The 18,768-nt window shown below is 38.2% G+C and overlaps 1 protein-coding gene across 5 annotated transcripts in view; it reads left to right on the forward strand.

The window, feature by feature from the left end:
- The window catches only part of TENM2 (teneurin transmembrane protein 2), a 1,770,657-nt gene that overhangs the window by 1,219,163 nt on the left and 532,726 nt on the right, over positions 1-18,768 (forward strand). For 3 of the 5 annotated variants that reach the window (XM_044069584.1, XM_044069586.1, XM_044069587.1), the window contains 2 exons: positions 14,305-14,406; positions 16,087-16,119. In XM_044069584.1, the coding sequence (XP_043925519.1) occupies positions 14,305-14,406; positions 16,087-16,119 (135 nt within the window). The remainder of the gene's footprint in view (positions 1-14,304; positions 14,407-16,086; positions 16,120-18,768) is intronic. The other 2 variants (XM_044069585.1, XM_044069588.1) reach the window with 1 other exon arrangement.

Raw genomic sequence — 18,768 nt, forward strand, 5'->3', positions numbered from 1 at the left:
CAATTATAAGGGAACGCATATAGATCACTGTGATTTGAAGGTTTCCTGTTGATATAGAACACTGGACACACAGAAGACATCCTGCATCACTGTGAATTGCCTGAAAACAGGTAAGAGAGTATAATCTCTCTCCTTATCTCGCTTTCTCCACATAAAAATGGGCAACCCCAAGGCTCAATTCTAGGCCCCTTCTTTTTAACATCTTTACCATCCAACTCCACACATCCTGTCCTCAGTCATTCCTCATATAGTACATGGATGATTCCACTATCATCGCCATTGTTAACAACTCTCTCACCCTAACTCAAACCTCTTTTAACCTCAGTGAAACTTGGCTTACTAACAACCAACTCATACTAAACCCTAAAACAACAAAACTCCTCCTATTCCTACCCAAATGTCATTACCATCTTAAATCCTCTTTCACCACCTCTTCCCTTAACAACACCCCTATCTCATCTGAACCCCACACAAAGCTCCTTGGAGTAATCATTGGCAGCCAACTTAAATTCGACCTCCATGTACACCCTTGTATAAAGAAAACCTTTCAAAAGCTCAGCCTACTTTCTAGAAATATAAGGTTCCTTACCCCTAACTCCAGAATCTCACTTACCCAGGCTTATCTTCTCCCTAACCTCTTCTACAGCTCTCAAATCCTTACTAACTTACAGTTCCCTCTACATCCAAACTTGAAACCACAAACAACAAAGCCAGATTTGCAGCTAACCTGCCAGCAAAATCACGCCGTTTTGCTCTCCATACTCTCATCTGGTTACAGTTTCCCAACCAACTCTTATTTAACTTCTCATCATACACACTATCCTAAACAAGCCCTTATCCTGCCCTAGCATATCCCATCTTGTTTCCCTCTATAACCCACCACGTTCCCTCAGAAGCACAGGTCAATGTCTCTTACAAATTCATAAACCTAAAAAATAATTTGGACAAAACCTCTACAGCTACCTTCCTGCTCTATCATGGAATAAGCTTTCCATGGCTATCAGAAATATTACCCATGCTCATGAATTTAAGACAAATCTCATAAATTATCTCTACAGCGCCTGCAGATGTAAATGCAATGATTCCACTTGAAATCTTCCCTTCCCTCTTTTCTCCTTTATTCTTCTCCCTCCCTCACTACTTCCTACTTCTTCCTTTCCCACAATTATGCTATCTATTCTTGCTTCCTGTGTATTACAATGATAATCTAATACTGCTCTCCACACCCCTCCAAATTCCTGACCCTGGTAATCTGACACTAATTTCCTTTCTTTCTTCTGCCCTCCTCTCTTATTTCCCATCACACTTTAACTTGTCAAACTAATTGTATGACTCTCATACTAGTCCTCCAATAACAATTATTCTGCATTTTGCCATTCTTACCTACCTCCTCAATACTTACTGCTCATTTGAAATGCCTCAGTTGTTGAGATCTCTCACTTGTACTGCAATTGGTCATCTGTTTAACCTTTATTGTATAAATTTTTTATTGTGCTTATTATATTTTACTTTACACCTGTTAATTTTTTACTTGCATAATTTGCACTGTGAATGTTTTACTTGCATAATTTGTACTGTAAAATTTTTAATTGTATAATTTGTACTGTGGAGCTTTTCTTCCTGGGCCTCTGCTGAAAGGGAACAGATACATAGATAGATAGGTAAACAGATGGACATATAGATAGATAGATAGATAGATAGATAGATAGATAGATAGATAGATAGATATTCTGAGTGGATTAGATGGTTGCACTGATGCAAAAAATTCCAGAAAAAATCATAACAGCAACTGGCACCAAATGAGAACACTGAGATACACTGTAACACCTCAAATTTTGTTGTTATCCAAAAGGGAAATACATATAGCTGTAATTATTTCTGAGTGGGACAGAGGTTTCTGTTGCTATAGGAAGTTCTACATAGAAAATAAACCAAGGTGAGAGATGATAAAACCAGCAAGCAAAGGAGAGTAGTATTGCTGGAACTGAGTTCATTCTCAAGTCTTGTGAGTACCTTCATGAGGTGGACCTTGTTTTTACAAAATCTCACCAAAACAACACTGATATATAGACTGTATTTTATATAGCATATATCATGGACAGAAGCAGGTTAAAAATAAAAAGACAGCTAGATACACAATTCATGGAATAAAAAAGTACCCAATTTTGGTATGCTTACCAGTGCCAGAACTGGAACAAATGTGTAGAATCCTCAACACATGGACATATTCCTGGAATGGGGTTAGAGCAGGCTTGGGAGCAGGACGCTTCCATTGTAAAAAGAAGTAGTAGTCCACAAAAAATGCAAAAGGTGACAGGCCAAAATAGAATGGGCTATTGAGGTTAAGAAGAAATTATGTATCACTTTTATTATGCAAGAAGCCCAGAATCTCCAGACAGAAAATATTCAAAAAGATTAAGAGAGAAATTAGAGGAAAGAAAAATACTTGCCCAAGAAAAACTGTCAACAACAAATTTGTGTTCATTAATACTACAAATCCATGATAAACATTATATATACCAAAAAACTTTTAGCCATTTGGAAAAAGAAGCAACTGAGGAAGTGCAAAAATATAAAGAACAAAACCTAGAGATTTTTTTGAAAGGTAGAAAAAAGAAACATGGACATGGTAAAGAAAGAAAGAGAAATCTGATATAGTGAAATATTTATGCAAAGCAGAAAACCAAATTAATCAATACAAAAAAGGCAGCTCCAAAAGTGTTTGAAGAGAAATACAGGCTTATCTATTCTTGCTATAGCCAGAAAAGTAATTGCTAAAAATTGGAAAAGTAAAGTTACCCCTCTAAATTTATTAGTATGGCAAAAATTGTTTGCACCAGTGAATTGCATACTAAAAAGGTGAGAACTTCTAATATTACACATTCATAAATATCTTGGCTTAAACTTAAAGACTTACTTTGGAAAAATATTATTATTATATTGTTGTTGATATGTATAATTTTGATGTATTGATCAGCTGTGGACTTACGTAAATAGTTATTTGTTTTATAACTGATTTCTTTATTTATTGTTTTAAAACCAAGTAGAAATTAAAAAAAAAGAAAATTACAGGCAAAGGCACCTAGATATGGAAAATTTCATAATACAAAAAAATAGAATCACAAAGGGGGAATGCAGAACAGAAGATTAGTAATAAAAGTTAAATAGAAGCTGAAGTTGTGGAATACTTGTGAAGTGAAGGATTTACTGAAGAAAGTCTAACAGAGGTTATGTTATGGTATGATGGAACAACCAGTACCCAAAGTAAGGACAAACAGGTGGAGTGGGAGACATCTGAAGAAGAAATGTGGAAAGAAAAAGAGAGTCAATATGGTGCAATATTTATGCAAAGGAGAAAGCAAAACTAATCAACACAAAAAATCAGCACCAAAAATATTTGAAGAGAAGTACAGGTAAAGGATTCTAGGTATGAAAAATTTTGCAATACAAGAAAGTGAGAAAACAAAGCGGGTGGGGGTAGAAAAGAGGATTAGTAATGGAGAAGTTAAAAAAATAGAAGCTGAACTTATGGATTACCCACAAAGTGAAGAGTTTAGTGTAGAAAATCCAACTGTGGTAACGTTACATCTTGATGCAACAATGAATAGGTTCATAGGTTCATAGGTGTATACTAGGCTAATGGCCCTGAGGCCTTTACAAGCCTAGCCATACCATTACCCTGGCATCGTGCCACCCGACCTTAGTTCCCAGTGCCTCTGTTGAGTAGAGCCACTTGAGTTATCCCTGGGATGAATTTTCTATTTCCAATTCACTTATCAAGATTTCTATTCCATTGCATGGGCAGTCTCTGGGTTATGAACCGGTTCCTCCAGTGCATTCTGTTGATTGTGGTAATGAGGTTGTGGTCTCTGGAGCATGTGGTGCAGAGGGATTGGGATTTCTTTAGATGTAGTATTTTTAACAGGGCTGGGTCAGACATGGCTTTGTAAGTCAAGCAGAGATCACCTCTAAGTAGGTGATATGAGACAGAGAATAGTTGTAGTTTTTTGAGTCTGTCCATATAGGACACGTGTTTAAGGCCTAGGATCCTCTTTGTGAGGTATTTTTGCAGCCTCTCCAGTTTTTGCAGGTGTCTAGTGAGGTACATGCCAAGTGGGGCATTGTACTTGATGATTGGCTTAATGAGGGAAGAGTAGGGGGAGACAATGACCTCTTTCTTCCTGGATGCAAAACCCTTAGTAATGAGATGTGTCACATAGAAGGACTTTCTGACCACAGTGGCAATGTGGTGATCAAAAGAGAACCCCCAAATTAAGGAGAAATAAGTGGAATGGGAGGCATCTGATCATTTGTCACATGAAGATATGCCGGAGCCTTCAATTGGAAACCAGTACAAAAAGTTCAGCTGGAGTTCAGCAAGAGAAGGAGCAGGAAACAGTGGCAACTCTGATGAAGTCAATATTGCGAAGTGATAGGCCAGTGGGTTCCCATAAGAAAGAGCAATGGATGTCACAGGAAGATGTTCTGAAGCTTTCTGTAGAATGCAGACAAGAAACAGAGAACAAAGAATGCATCTTCTGTTTAAAAGAAAATGATCTAAGGGAAGAGTTGCTTCATTTAATACAGATGGATAGACATACTGAGACTGATGAAAGAAATAGATTACAAAAAAATCAATAAGGCCTAAATATTAGAACTCTGATAAAACAAATAAACACAGTAATCAAGACAATTAACAGACATTAGTGTGATATAACAAAAGTAAATAGGATAAATTACAGTGCAGATAAATTAATAACAGATAAAGTCTTATGAATATAGCTCTTTGTGACTCAGATAAAGTTGTCCTTTTGCAGTAGGACATTTCATGAAGGAAAACATCCTCATATCACTTGACACTATACATCTGACGTTGCTTTTTTTATAGTAGTTGAATTAAATCCATTGACAACTGCAGCCATTAAGAAAGCACAACCACAAAAGCAAGGGAAATGTTCTGGAACAGTTAATCACTGTAAGAAAACTATCAGACAACATGGTAGCAGTGATTCACTCCTACCCTGTTTCTTTTAACTGCACACTAAAACCAACCTATTGCCTAGGAAGCCATTTTCTTTTCACAACACCAGCATTGCTATCCAAACTGACAGCATTTGATTATAACTTGCAGGCTCAATAATTCAACTGCATTTAAAGTATAATCAGCAATGGGACAGTATAACAGTATTTGGGGTTATATATATATATATATATATATATATATATATATATATATATATATATATATATATATGCTATTCAGCTGGGGTATATATGTATTCACACACATGGACTGTTGTGATAACAAAGTGTAATTCACTGTTTGCATCTAGCATCAAGTAACCCTTTGGCATACTCACCATGGATCATGGTCTGGCCACTTGACTGAGGTGGTTGTTCCTGGATTTACAGAATGTGTTCACTGGACACAGTACTGTCAGACTTTCTGGTATTGTTGCCATATGCATCTTTCTCTTCTAGAACACTGTGGACTTTCCAGTCTGTTAATTGCTTTACAAGATTTATCTGGTTGAGCATACCCAGACTGTTCCCTGGAATGATGCCTTATCTCTTCCTAAACCTACCTTGGTAGGTATCCTACAAGGATTTGTGCTCATTCTTCTTCTACCTCTCTTTTTGTAAACAGTCTACCCACTGACTTTCACCCAGGTCTAATAGTCCAATATGCTAATGACCCAGTATTGCTGTGCTGTCCCAGACTGGTCTTAGAAGTAACTGCTCAAGTACAAGCCATTTCTGTCTGATCCAAGAATGGTTTGAAGTAGCTGGCCTTAGTCTAAATTATTATAGAATCATTGTACACTATTTATAACCAGACTCATCATCTGGCATATCCTCTGTATTTCAAATTTTATCAAAGGCTAGATGTCCACTTGATGTAATCAGGACCATCAGCTTACTGTGTGTCTCATATCATCTACTAAGAGGTGATCTCTGCTTGACTTACAAAGCCACGTCTGACCCAGCTCTGTTAGAAATGCTACATCTAAAGAAATCCCAATCCCTCCGCACCACACGCTCCAGAGACCTCATCCTCATTACCACAATCAACAGAACATGCTGGAGGGACAGGTTCATAACCCAGAGACTACCCATGCTATGGAATAGACTTCCCATATATGTCAAGCAGAGCACCTCACTGCCTTCTTCAAGAGAAATCTTGATGAGTGGATGGGAAATAGAAAGTTCACCCCAGGGATCACTCCAGTGGCTCTACTTGATAGATGCACTCGGAACTAAAGACGGGTGGCACAATATCAGGGCACTTCTATGGGCTAGGCTTGTAAAGGCCCCTAGGCCATTAGCCTAGTACAAACCTATGAACCTATGAACAATGATTTTGAGCTAAAATTCAATCATCTTTTAAGAAAGGGATGATTCTTTGATCGAGTCAGAAACCAAGCCAGCCATATATAACCATGCTGTTCCTGTTCAAATAACAACAGCTCAGCTGCATTTACCACCTAGTTTGTTTTTGTAACTATCCCAGATGTCATCAGTCCACTATGATCTCAAACTTAGAACAAGCCTTTAAGCTTATTTCCCTCTGGATCTTGATGTATCTCAAAACAAGGCATTTCTCTGTGCACACTGATTTTCAACTGTCCAATTCTTAATCCAGTCACATTTCCTCTGTATCTCTCTCTCGTCCTCTCTCTCCTAGAATAGTCAAAATCACTGTATCTTCCTCGAAGTCCTTGCAGTAAGAGTCAATATGGTGATACAGTATTTCTACTGCGGTGTCAGAACCTGAAACTTTCAGGGAAATTCCATATGTACATTTTGATGGTGGCACCTAACCATTTATATTTCTTTCATCCCATTTAGGCTTCTCCTACTATGGAATTTTCTTTTGCTGGGGTACTGTATTATGCATTGCTCTCCTGAAGTGTTTGTTGTGCCATTCAGATCATCCTAGTCAACAAATTAAATAACTATGCTTCTTTATTAGTGGAAAAAGGGTTTCTGTTTATATATGAAATTTCATGCATTAAAAAACTAATTCTATTATTGTGTACTGTTTGGAAGAACTATGATATTCTGTACTGAAACACATTGCTAGTTAGGGAAGAAAGGTGGGAGGATGGCATAATGGTTACGGTGTTTACCTTACAGACACAAGGTGCAGGGTTTGATTCTTTCATGGGGTAATTGGCTAGGCTTAAAATGGCCCACAAGGGCATTTAGCCTAGTACTAACATATGAACCTATAAACACACAACAGTTCTTTCAGAATGGGATGGATGAGAGAGTAGGTGTCCAAAAACAACTAAAACGCATTAGGTGTTATCTGTGTTTAAGAACACTGTGGCAAATCATAGCATTTCTGATACCCATAGGTGGCAAATACACACTCTCCCTTTCTGTCTGAGTGAGACAAAAGATTATTTTTGATTTTGGAAATTTCACATCGTACTGAGAATCTTTAAAAGTATAAAACACAAGATTTATGATTTTTTTCAGTGTGGTGGTATCATACTACAGATATTTGTATGCTCCTGATATATATTGGTCTACCAGTATTCTCATTAATGGATCTGCTATCTCACAATTCTATCTCTAAGAAAGTTCTGGAAAAATAAACCATTAAACTTCATATTGTGATTTTCTAAGTGGGACTATACAGATTTATTTTTGTTAAGTAGGATGATAAAACTGAGCAATAGCCCATTTTCTACAGAGACCAAGTAAGAATTGTTCTGGAAAACAATTAATTTCAGAAAATACAATTACACTGTTATAACAGTGAAACATGCAGTTACATTACTGTAAGAATAAATTATATATTTACACACAAAGAGAAGGCAATAATGCTAAATTTACATCATTACACACACAGTGCATACGCATTTAAATATAGATATCGATATATATATTTAGATTTAGATTTAGATTTAGAAATATATATATATATATATATATATATATATATATATATATATATATAGATACATGTATATAAAATTTATTGGTCAACAACACAAATGAGCACCACACAAATGAGTCACAATAAATATGTTGCAACACAAGTGTGATAAACAATCAAATCGCAAAGCGTTGATGACTTTTCTTCATCTTCAAGTAAATCCTAGTTGCAAACTGAAGTCATCTTCTGAGTAGTGGTACTGTTAGGAAAGGGGATTTTAGTAATGTGGTGTTTAGGTAAGGGGCAGGCTTACGGCTAGGGCTAGCACACATGATTAATGTAGTCCAGGTAGGTGAAGCTTCTAGATCCAAACAAGTTGTTACCTCTCTATATTTTGCACTAATCAGTTCCATTATTGAATACAATGTCCTGCTTTGAGATGCATTTTACAAAACAAATCAAACAGCTGGTGAGACACCCAAAGGTTACTGACTAAAAAGTTCATGTGCCTAAAGGACGTGAGCTACTAAGAGAGTCTAAAGGCCTTTTTCCTGTATTCAGCATACTGTAGACTTCTTTGGGGGTGATCTGTGTCTTGCATTCTGGGTCATTATGAATCTGGTAGTCCATACCTTTTATTTCTCCACAAATCAGATAGTCCAGCAAACACATGAACCAAAGATCTGAACCCACTTCAACAAATAAACATAGCAGATGGAGAGACAGATGACACAACAACTATTCCTTTTCATGAACAAACATCCTCTCAGCATCAAGCAAGGTGACAAACTTTCTTGGATAAATACATCCCTGTTTTGTCTTGCTTATTGCCCCTTGAAAAAGGAGTTAAGGTCTAAGGGTGCATACTGGCAAGGTGTAATTGTCCACATGGCCCAGTTGCATTGGACGTTCTGTGATTCATTCTATGACTCTATGAAATTAACAGGGAACCTCTACAAGAATGTATTTATGGATGATGACAGAATTAGGATAAATGTGTCATAGATCAGATGAGGCTGAAAACGTGTAGATCATTACCAAATGTTGTGATTTCAGGTATTCTACAAATTTGGGTCGGCCTAGCACTTTCAGCCCTACTATAACACCATCAGCGACTTTTGCAGTACCAGTGAAAGTGGGGCATAAGTTGCCTCTGTTGTACCTTAGAGCCTTAAAGGTTACTTCCTTAATCTAGTCTATTTTATCTATACTCCATCATTTCTATCTCTTTCCACTAACTTCCTGACTAATCACTATTGATTCTATCTTGCTCCTGCTAGACTATTGTGTTATAGTACCCCTCAAGTTTGATATTCATTATGAAGCAACCCCAAACCCCCCATTACAGTTGTCACCACTCCCACCCCTTTCTTGTCAACCTTTAGTACGTTTTACTACCTCCCTTCTTGATACCGATTCACTAAATCTATGATCTCTACTTTGCAGAAGTTTGATGTCAGTTCCCTCTTCCTCCCAGCTAACATCACAACTAGTGACAAATGCCTGTCTCCTCCCACAAAACACAAATACATGCCTCTTGCACACAAGGACTGGCAAGACCAGGAACTGAGCTCTCCCAACTCCACTAGAACTCCAGTCAGGATCAGAGAGTAGCACCTACACCCAGTCAGGAGGCATCACACTCTACACACTTAGGACTACAGAATCACACTCACCCACACAACCACACACTATACAAGCAGACACCAAAACAACCATCAGAAGCTCATACATACACTGCAACACACAAGAACTACCACAACTCAGACTTGAACACAAAAACAGCAACAACCACCAAAACACGCAACAACAGTCCAACAGTCATTCATCACACAGTCAACGCACACACACAACACATGTGCGTCACAGTCCACAGCTCTGACAGACCAAACACTGAGTAAGGCACCAGGCCCTCAAAGGAGACACCCCCAGTCAGTCACACCACTCTGGTGCTCACCAGGTGCAGTGATAGCTTCACACACAGTAAGTGACCTGGTCATTGCCAACAGCTGACATACAGCACATAACCACTCAGGTCTCTGGTGAGGCCTGATATGACTTGCCTTGGAGTGTATGAAAAGAGCCTGAGTAGACGCCTCCTTGGTGTAGCTGAAAGTAGGGTGTGACTGAGAAGAACATCAGCATAGGCGAGTATGACCATGAAATTCAGCATAAGATGATCAGCTCCAACAATGGCTTACACACTGGCAATGCTGGAGGGCACATAATCTTGGACTACGCAAAGGCTACATATGGGGGGATCGGGATCCTGTGGCACAAGAGGTGTGACCTGGAACCTTAGGGCTGCTTCCGCGCCATGCTTTTTTTAGAGCAAGCGCCTTAGAACTAAGGACCACCCTAGAACACAAAGGTAAAAAAACTACTGGAAAAATTAAAAAGTCCACCCTAGAACACAAGGAAATGGCCCAAGTCTAAATCTCAAATGCTTATGAGGGAGGCCTTCTCCCTGGGATTCTTTTCGAGGGCAAAATCAGGTTCAAAAGAACATACAAGGCCCTCCGAGTTCTCAAAAGCACCAGGTATCTAAAGAGAAAGGAAAAATATCAGGTTTACCTCAAGAAAGGAGGTTCCAAGAGTCAAGGGGGGTATCCATATTCATCAAGGACACCACATTCATCCATGGCACCACACGCCAGACTGTGCCGTATACAATGCGCAACAAGGCCAGCTGCAATTAAGCATAAATCAGACCACTCCCCTCCTCACTGAAACAAACTTACAGGGCCCCCTCACAAACAGAAAGGACCTCACAATATTTCATCACACACCAAACAGACTGGTGACAAACTTTACACTAATCACCATCATACTAACTGACTTCAAAGCCACCTAACCCCTCTGCAGGAACCTTACTCCAATCTCAAACCATCCCAAAAAGTAACTCCGATTCCCACAAGAGGGAGGGATATAACAGATCACTCATCTCATACACAAGAGGAGATAACATGGTGACATCAAGTATAACCGTGACTGGGAGCACAATCTAATCAGATCTAATCTCTATCTGGCACTGGTGAGATCCCACCCCCCACATAAAAAAAACCACACCACAAACAACTTCTCCAAGCTTCACACAGGTAAAGTAAGACTAGTGCAGAACTTCCTCTGGCCGGAGAGATGTGGAAAACCCTTACATAGCCCCAGAAACACTTGCCTTCTACCAGCACCTGCAGGACTGCATGGATAAGGCAATCCACGCAAAAAAGCAAAACAAAGACTCAAAGGCAAAAGCCAGTCTGGAACGGACCCCACCGAACCCAGCGTCAAACAACAAAAGGGAGGAAGCAAATACAAGAGTACAAACAAAATCCTTAAAAAGATAGCCTACTTGATCACTAGTAGTAAACTAATATCACCTCAAGTAAAAATCAAAAGCAAAGCAGCTTTCAGAGGAAAAAAAAAAAAAAACTCAAATATAAAAAGACTCAAGGCCTTCTTTGAAAATGTTTGGAAAGCTCTGAACTTGGAAACAATGGAGGATCAAGAAAGAAATGATCAGAAATGATAGACAAATTACAGACATTGCCAACATACTGGCTGCAGAACAGATACACAAAGAACTCCCCCAAAAGGAGAGAAACTTCTCCCAAAAGGTGCCATCTGCACCAATTGCAGCCCCCAATGCCAAAAAAAACGTGAGAGCAAAGCAAATCATGCAAGTGAGCTTGGCCATCCATGGTGATGTGCTCCATGAGAATTGAACCATGAACAAGGAACCAAAAACACACAGCTGTTCGTGCTGTAATTGGTGCCCGGCTCCTGTGGATACACTTGCACTGGGGAGTTACTCCCAACTCTGGCACCGACCCACAAATTTAAACCCAATCTCTTGACCCTGCAGGAGCCGGAAGGCATTAGCTGGAAAGACATGGATGGCCCTGGAGAGGAAATCATAAAATGGAACATAATCAATTTTTGGACTTTTTGCAGACTTTGGATCCAGCCAGTTTAATCTTGGTTGACTTGGATGGAAACAGTCACCAAGGCCATTGATTTTTTTTGGTAGTCCATACAGCCCACCTCGATCTGGCGAAGGCCTTCGATACAATACTGGCTCGGTATCATTGAAAATACATCAGAGAAAAACTCATTAATCATTGAAAACACAATCATCACCACTTTATCACAAGAACTGGCTGAAAGGTGGAGTTGCACAGGACCCACAGGGTCAGAGGCACAGAAGCGCAAAGCTGTCCCAGAAGCCTGTCACCTCAGCCTGCTCACAGGGGCCTCCTCTTGTTCCTGGGCCTACTTTGGCATCTACTTTTCTGAAGCACAAGCAAACACAGGAGGGTTATAGCTGACAAAGTTTGCATGACTTGCAAACACACATGGCACATAAAGACATCTGACACAGATATCCTTCAGAAGGGTCTCACAGAAGCGGATAGCGGCCCTGAAGTTAAATTGCAAAAAGTTAAATGCCAAAAAATGCATAGTCATACCTCACCCAAAAAGCACAAAGGTCTAGCCTAGCGCTAGGTGGCAGAATCCACTGAGCACAGAAGAGTAGTAGGGGACCTGGTCTGGAGGTTGATAGTAGTCTGTCATTTGACACCCCCATAAAAGAAGTAGTTAGGAGAAGACCATCTACACATTGCCTCATCTCAGGGAGAAGGGATTCTATCTAGGATCAAGGGGATCTCCCTTTACTCTCATCACTCATCCTCATGGACCAATGAATGACAAATGCCCCATTCGGAATGTATCTGACTTGCAGCAGCAGCAGCTGGATAAAATAAAGTTCCTCACCAAAAAAGAAAAAAGGAAAGGAAAATATGCTGCCTATGCTGCCCGACTTTAGAAATTCAGCTAAATTTCAGTAAACCCACGCCCCTTGCTCAGAGGTGGGCCATGTCAAACCCAGATTTGATGAATATGCTTCACCTCAAAAATCTAGATCCAAGAATCTAGAAGGGGGGGAGGGAGAAACGGCCCATTAGCTATATAGCTATTATTAATGGGTTGGAGAGATAAATTCATCACTCCTAGCTATGCTGTGGAACAAAATCCCGGTATATGTGAGGGGCAGGCCCTTGTTCAAGTGTTCAAAAGAAATCTTGACCAATGGATGGATGATCGAGCAGATATACCCTTTTACCTCAAGCGTCACACTGCGACGACAGAGGCACAAATAAATAATGGGTATCCCCCATATACTAAGGGGGTGCGTAAGCCACAAAACGATGGGCTAGGCTTGTAAATGCCCTCGGGCAGATAGCCTAGTATGAACCTATGAACCTATGAACCTATGAACTGTGAGTTTACTTTTGACCATCTTATGGACAATATTTTTAAAAATGTTACAAAGAAAATGGTAGAAATATTAAAATTTCCTACCTTCCCTGTATATTATGACACCTCTGTATTTAAATGTTGCTCAGCTAATATTTGAATATGATAGCACTAGCAGGGATAGATGTACAAAATCAAGGATAATTGGTAGTTAGAGAGAAAGAAACCAGTAACAAGTTATTAAACTGATGGGCATGCAAGGGCTGACAAGATAGAATTTTAAAGTTATGAATTTTTTTCAATGTAGTGTAAAAACATGAATAGAAAGTTATTATCATTTTATAAGGTATAACTGCATGAGTATCTGTTATATAGTACTGGACTGTGGCCAGATGAAAACTCATTAAATTTAAAAAGAATAAAATGCTTTATTAAAAGTGGAAATATGCATCAGAGGGAAAAAAACTTGGTATAGCAAAAGAACAGTTGAGTGTGTGGGACTGACTTCCTTATTGTATTAAATAGGTCTCTAGTATAACTGAACTTGAGACCTTTGCATAGACTCATGGGTAATAGGAAGCATAACTGAGGATGTACAGTATGAGGTTTAAGTAATAAATCTTGATCACATGTTATATTATATAACCTATAATAAGAGACTGAGTGCAATGGCTGTCTTCTCCAAAGAAGACGGTATCACTTCACTCCACTTAACTGCACCATAGCAGATGCATTCCTGATCCTGCATTATTGGGATACCACTGTTCCTGTGTCAGAAGATCAGCCTCAGATAATATCATTCGTGCACACTGCTTTATTTAACCAAATGTTTTACATAGCAATAGTAGTGTTCTTTAATCATGTTTTTATACTGTTCATGTCTTGACACACTGTTTAGCAGCTGTGTAGTATATTGTGTTTGCACTTTTATTAACCTTAAGCCTACAGCAAGATGGTTATTCTCGCTATGTTTACACCATTCACGTCTATGTCATCTAGGTGTAAACATCCTGAGGTAATGTCAGATTATATTTCTTATGACAACCAGCTATACCCACTGAACATGAATGATGCTGTTAGAGTGTTCTGCTTTACAAATGTTCGTTTAAACAGAGTAAGTGCTTTGAAAGTTAAATAATACATTTTGTGGACTCTCTTAGATTCTGTGCAAGACTGTCCTCGAAACTGTCATGGCAATGGAGAGTGTGTATCAGGAGTGTGTCACTGCTTCCCAGGATTCCATGGCTCAGACTGCGCAAAAGGTATCACAGATCCAGAACAGCAAATTCAGTCTTGTTAAGTAATACCTGTGTGATTAATTTTATTTTAGAACAGCTTATGTAGGTTTAAGAACACTTGGACTTTTTTCAAATCATTTTCCAGAAAATCTTCTGTGGTGAATAATTTGTGCTGAGATCATATCCTAAACAAGAGGTTAAATGAAAATAGCCCACACATATTACTTTTTAAATTAGTTTAGACACAGTACTTGCACACATTTACAATTATGCTGTATTCCAAAAAAGTGTTTCACCAGTCCATTTTATATCCTAAGTAATAAGATCAGTTGGTGGTGTTTTATCATCATGTTTCTGCCAAAACAGCAAATTTTGTCCAGTCTGCCATAGTTTCATGCACTGAAGTACATCACAAGGCCCAAACCAGCTCCAGCAGCAGCTTCATTCTTTCATTCTGATATGCATATCTTACTTACAGGCTGGTTATAACATGCTTTTCTTACAGAAAAAAAATATTTTACATTTTAGAAGAAGAAAAGACGCGATAGTTTTCTTCCTACCACCTTGATGTGAAAAAGGTGACTTTCATTCGTTTAGGATAGCCTGTCAGTAAGTAGTCTAGCTTTGCCACTAGTTTCACATATCTACCTTCATAGTGCACTGCATTGGTGCAAATGCCACATTTCTGTTTCCTAGGCATGCATACCCAACATGTAATCAGCTCACAAAAGCACTGACTTTCCCATTTTTGTTGAAGATGGTCACACTCGTCTGTTCTCATTACAGTTCCAAGAGTGCCTTAAGTGCCGGTCACTGAATCAGCCTGCTGAACATTTACCATTGTTGTATGTGTACATGAATATGTTTGTGAGTTATACCGTACACACTCAATGTGTGAATGTTTGGGGGGGGGGGTGTGGCTGTAAATGATTTTAAACTGTTCTGAAAATATCATTAACCAGGCTATATAAAACCACAGCAGGAACACTGTGCATCTTCACCACCCTACACACACACACACACACACACACACACACACACACACACACACACACACACACACACATTCACTTATTTCAATACTGTATTTTTGAGATGTTGTAAAGAAACTCCTCTGTTACCATCCTAGATCCTCTCTAGTATTTCACTTTATATTTAACCTTCCTGTACTGTGAATGTCTCTTGTTGAATCAACAATGTCAATCTATACCTTGGAAATAAACATTTAGCATAGCATTTTGCCACTATTAATAGTAAAGCACCCATTGTTAAACTGCCTAATGTTCATGATTCATTAAAACTGCACTCATTCTAGGGAACCGTTGCCTTAAAAATCTCATAACATGTTTAGATTTGGAGAACAAGTTGTATTTGTAAAACAAATATTGAAATGTTTTGCTGTAGCTGCTTATGTAGGCAGTGGTCTGTTAAATATAGGTAGAACATAAAATGTCTTATAGTACCTGTTCCTATCATTTACTATACTACCAAAACTAGTCTAAATTTAAAACTTCAATTATTTTGCATTTGGTATATAATGTATTATTTTATTGGTTTTATTTTATTTAGCTGTTCCCTTGCTTAAGCAATAATGCTTTCATTTTTTTCAAATCTCTGCTTATCTTGATTTCCCCTTTATTCTTCATTTGCCACTATTTTCATTGCTTTATTTTCATTCTGTTTGTTTTTGGCTTACTGAAAAAGGATGGCGCCATTTTCATAAATATAAACACAAGGGTAGGTTCCCATTTTTCTTTGTTTTCACTGACTCCTTTTAATAGTTTGTTTGCATTGGTTTCTCATGAGTTTGTTCTTTTCATTAAGTAACGTAGTATTTGACAGCAGGCTAATTGTCAATGTGCAATGGTACAGTGGAACTAGCATTTCAACTTATTGGAGGTACTAAGACAGCAGATTATTACAAATGCTATGGCTTATTTACTCCAAATGTACTCATGTATATGGACAGACACATTCTCTGTACACTTAGCAAAGCACAGCTGTAATTTTCATAAATCCAGACCAAGGCTGTACTGGTTTGTTGTTCTTGGAAATATACCATCTTCAACATATACAGGCAGTTGTTTGCTTCAGAATATCTGTGAAGTCTTATATTCCCATTGTGCAACCTTTTAGATTTATAGTAAGCATAATTCTTTATCCATTTAGATGTACAATTTAATACCTTGTATTTTATTTCATATAACTGGAACAGATCAAGTTATCTGGTTATACTGACAAACTCCTCAGCAGGCCACGTATATATATGTGTAGGTGTTAATTATCTGTTTACAGAAAATGTTTACCAAACAGACTGCATAACCTGTTGATATATATATATATATATATATATATATATATATATATATATATATATATACACACACACACACACACACAGTTATGTTACTGTTTAATAATGAGAGGTTATCACTAACATATTGTATTCATTTTCATTTTTACCCTGCAGTTAACCAATTTATGTCTGTCTATTATGTGCTTTAGCATTGGTCAGTGAGCATCCATGTGTCTGTTTAGAGTAGCTCATTAGCTAACAGAGAAGGTGAAGCATTAGACTTTTCTGCACCACTGAAAGTGCTCTGGTATACAAAAGTAATAGAAACCCTAGGTATCTTGGGGGGGGGGATTCTCTTTCTCTCTATATTTTCACTCTCTCTCTCTTTGCTCTCCTTCTCTGTTACTCTCTATCAATCTCTCTGTCTGGCCTTCTAGAAAATCTTCTGACAAAGAACAATATAGAGAAAGATGGCATGAAGTTTCTGTGTTCACATTCACTCATCGTTTCTACACAAAGGTAGGAGTTGGTGGGCATCGTGTCAACCTAATCAACGCAGGTGTCTTAGGATTCTCCTAGTTTTACTTACAAAGAGCATGGAGCTGATATGTTGAATTCATATAGAACACACCGGAACCAGGTGTCTAACAAATTATTTTGTTTTCTATGATGGGGCACTAAGTTTAGAAGCTGCGGTTCTGCCTGTCATTGCAAAACATGTTCCCTAAACCTATATAAGCCAGATTCCGTTAATGTTTTTGTACTGGTCTAGGTCTGAATTACAGTTTCTGACAGGACTTTAAGAAATTCCAATATATTTTTTATGAATAGAACTTGTTTAATGTACTTTTTTGGTACTTCTTTAATTTGTTTTGTAGTATTATAATTGTTATGTATTTTAGTAGTACTGTGTCAGTTTTATAAAGATTTATATGTTTTAGTTATATTTTAGTTAGTTTAATGTTAGTTTAGATAGAATTTTGTCTCTTGACTGGTAAAGTTGGTTTTGATTGGCTTGCTGAGATCAATGCATTATTTTTTTTAAGTTGTTTAATTTCATTTAACAAACATTTTCATGAGTACAGGTTACTTTAGGTGAGCAGTATTATTTGGTGTGGCACTGTATGGACATGTATATTGTATATGTGGTAACCATTTGAAATGTTGAGATCTGCTAGAGCAAGTCCCAAAACACAGAGACTAAATGGCCAAAAAACAGACTTACATATATTAAGTTTGAGATGGCTGTTTCCCAGAATGTTCCCTTTTATCCTGGCTATGGCAATGTCAGAGTTATTATATATAAGCTTGTGGGGGCGTTTTACCCACTTGAGGGAGTGCAGGGGGTTTTGCACCCCTGTGAAAAAAGAAGTTTAAAGGAGAAGAGCAATGATCAAGGTTTTTTGTGTGTGTCAGCAGTGAGTCTGTGCATGTATATTTGTGAGTGTGTGTGTGTGTGTGTGTGTGTGTGTGTGTGTGTGTGTGTGTGTGTGTGTGTGTGTGTGCGTGTGTGTGCGTGTGTGTGTGTGTGTGTGTGTGTGTGTGTGTGTGTGTGTGTGTGTGTGTGCGTGTGTGTGTGTGTGTGTGTGTGTGTGTGTGTGTGTGTGTGTGTGTGTGTGTGTGTGTGTGTGTGTGTGTGTGTGTGTGTGTGTGTGTGTGTGTGTGTGTGTGTGTGTGTGTGTGTGTGTGTGTGTGTGTGTGTATTGCAACATGTGAAGTTAACCTGTTTTTTTTTTTTTTTTTACATTGAAGTGAATAGGAGATGTGGTCCGTCTTTTTTATTTTTTACATATTCCACTTTTTTTCATTTAAACTAAGTATAGTGTTAGGTTTGGGTTTGGTTTGCTGTGGTGTTTGGGGGATGTATCTGCAGTGGGCATGCTTCTATTTTGCTTATTAAGCACAAGAATTTAAGTTTTTAATGAGCAGAATAAACTTTATGGGTTTATGTTTTATTTTTTTATAGAACTGGTGATGGGCTGTATATGTAGATAAATGTTTGATGACATGACAAAATGTAAATAAACTGCAGCAGATACATGTTTTATTGCACTTTTCATTTGAAGTCTACCATTACGATTAATACATTT

The sequence above is a fragment of the Protopterus annectens genome, chromosome 4.part0, assembly GCF_019279795.1.
Source record: "Protopterus annectens isolate FY-2018-M chromosome 4.part0, PAN1.0, whole genome shotgun sequence".
Taxonomy (NCBI): domain Eukaryota; kingdom Metazoa; phylum Chordata; order Ceratodontiformes; family Protopteridae; genus Protopterus; species Protopterus annectens.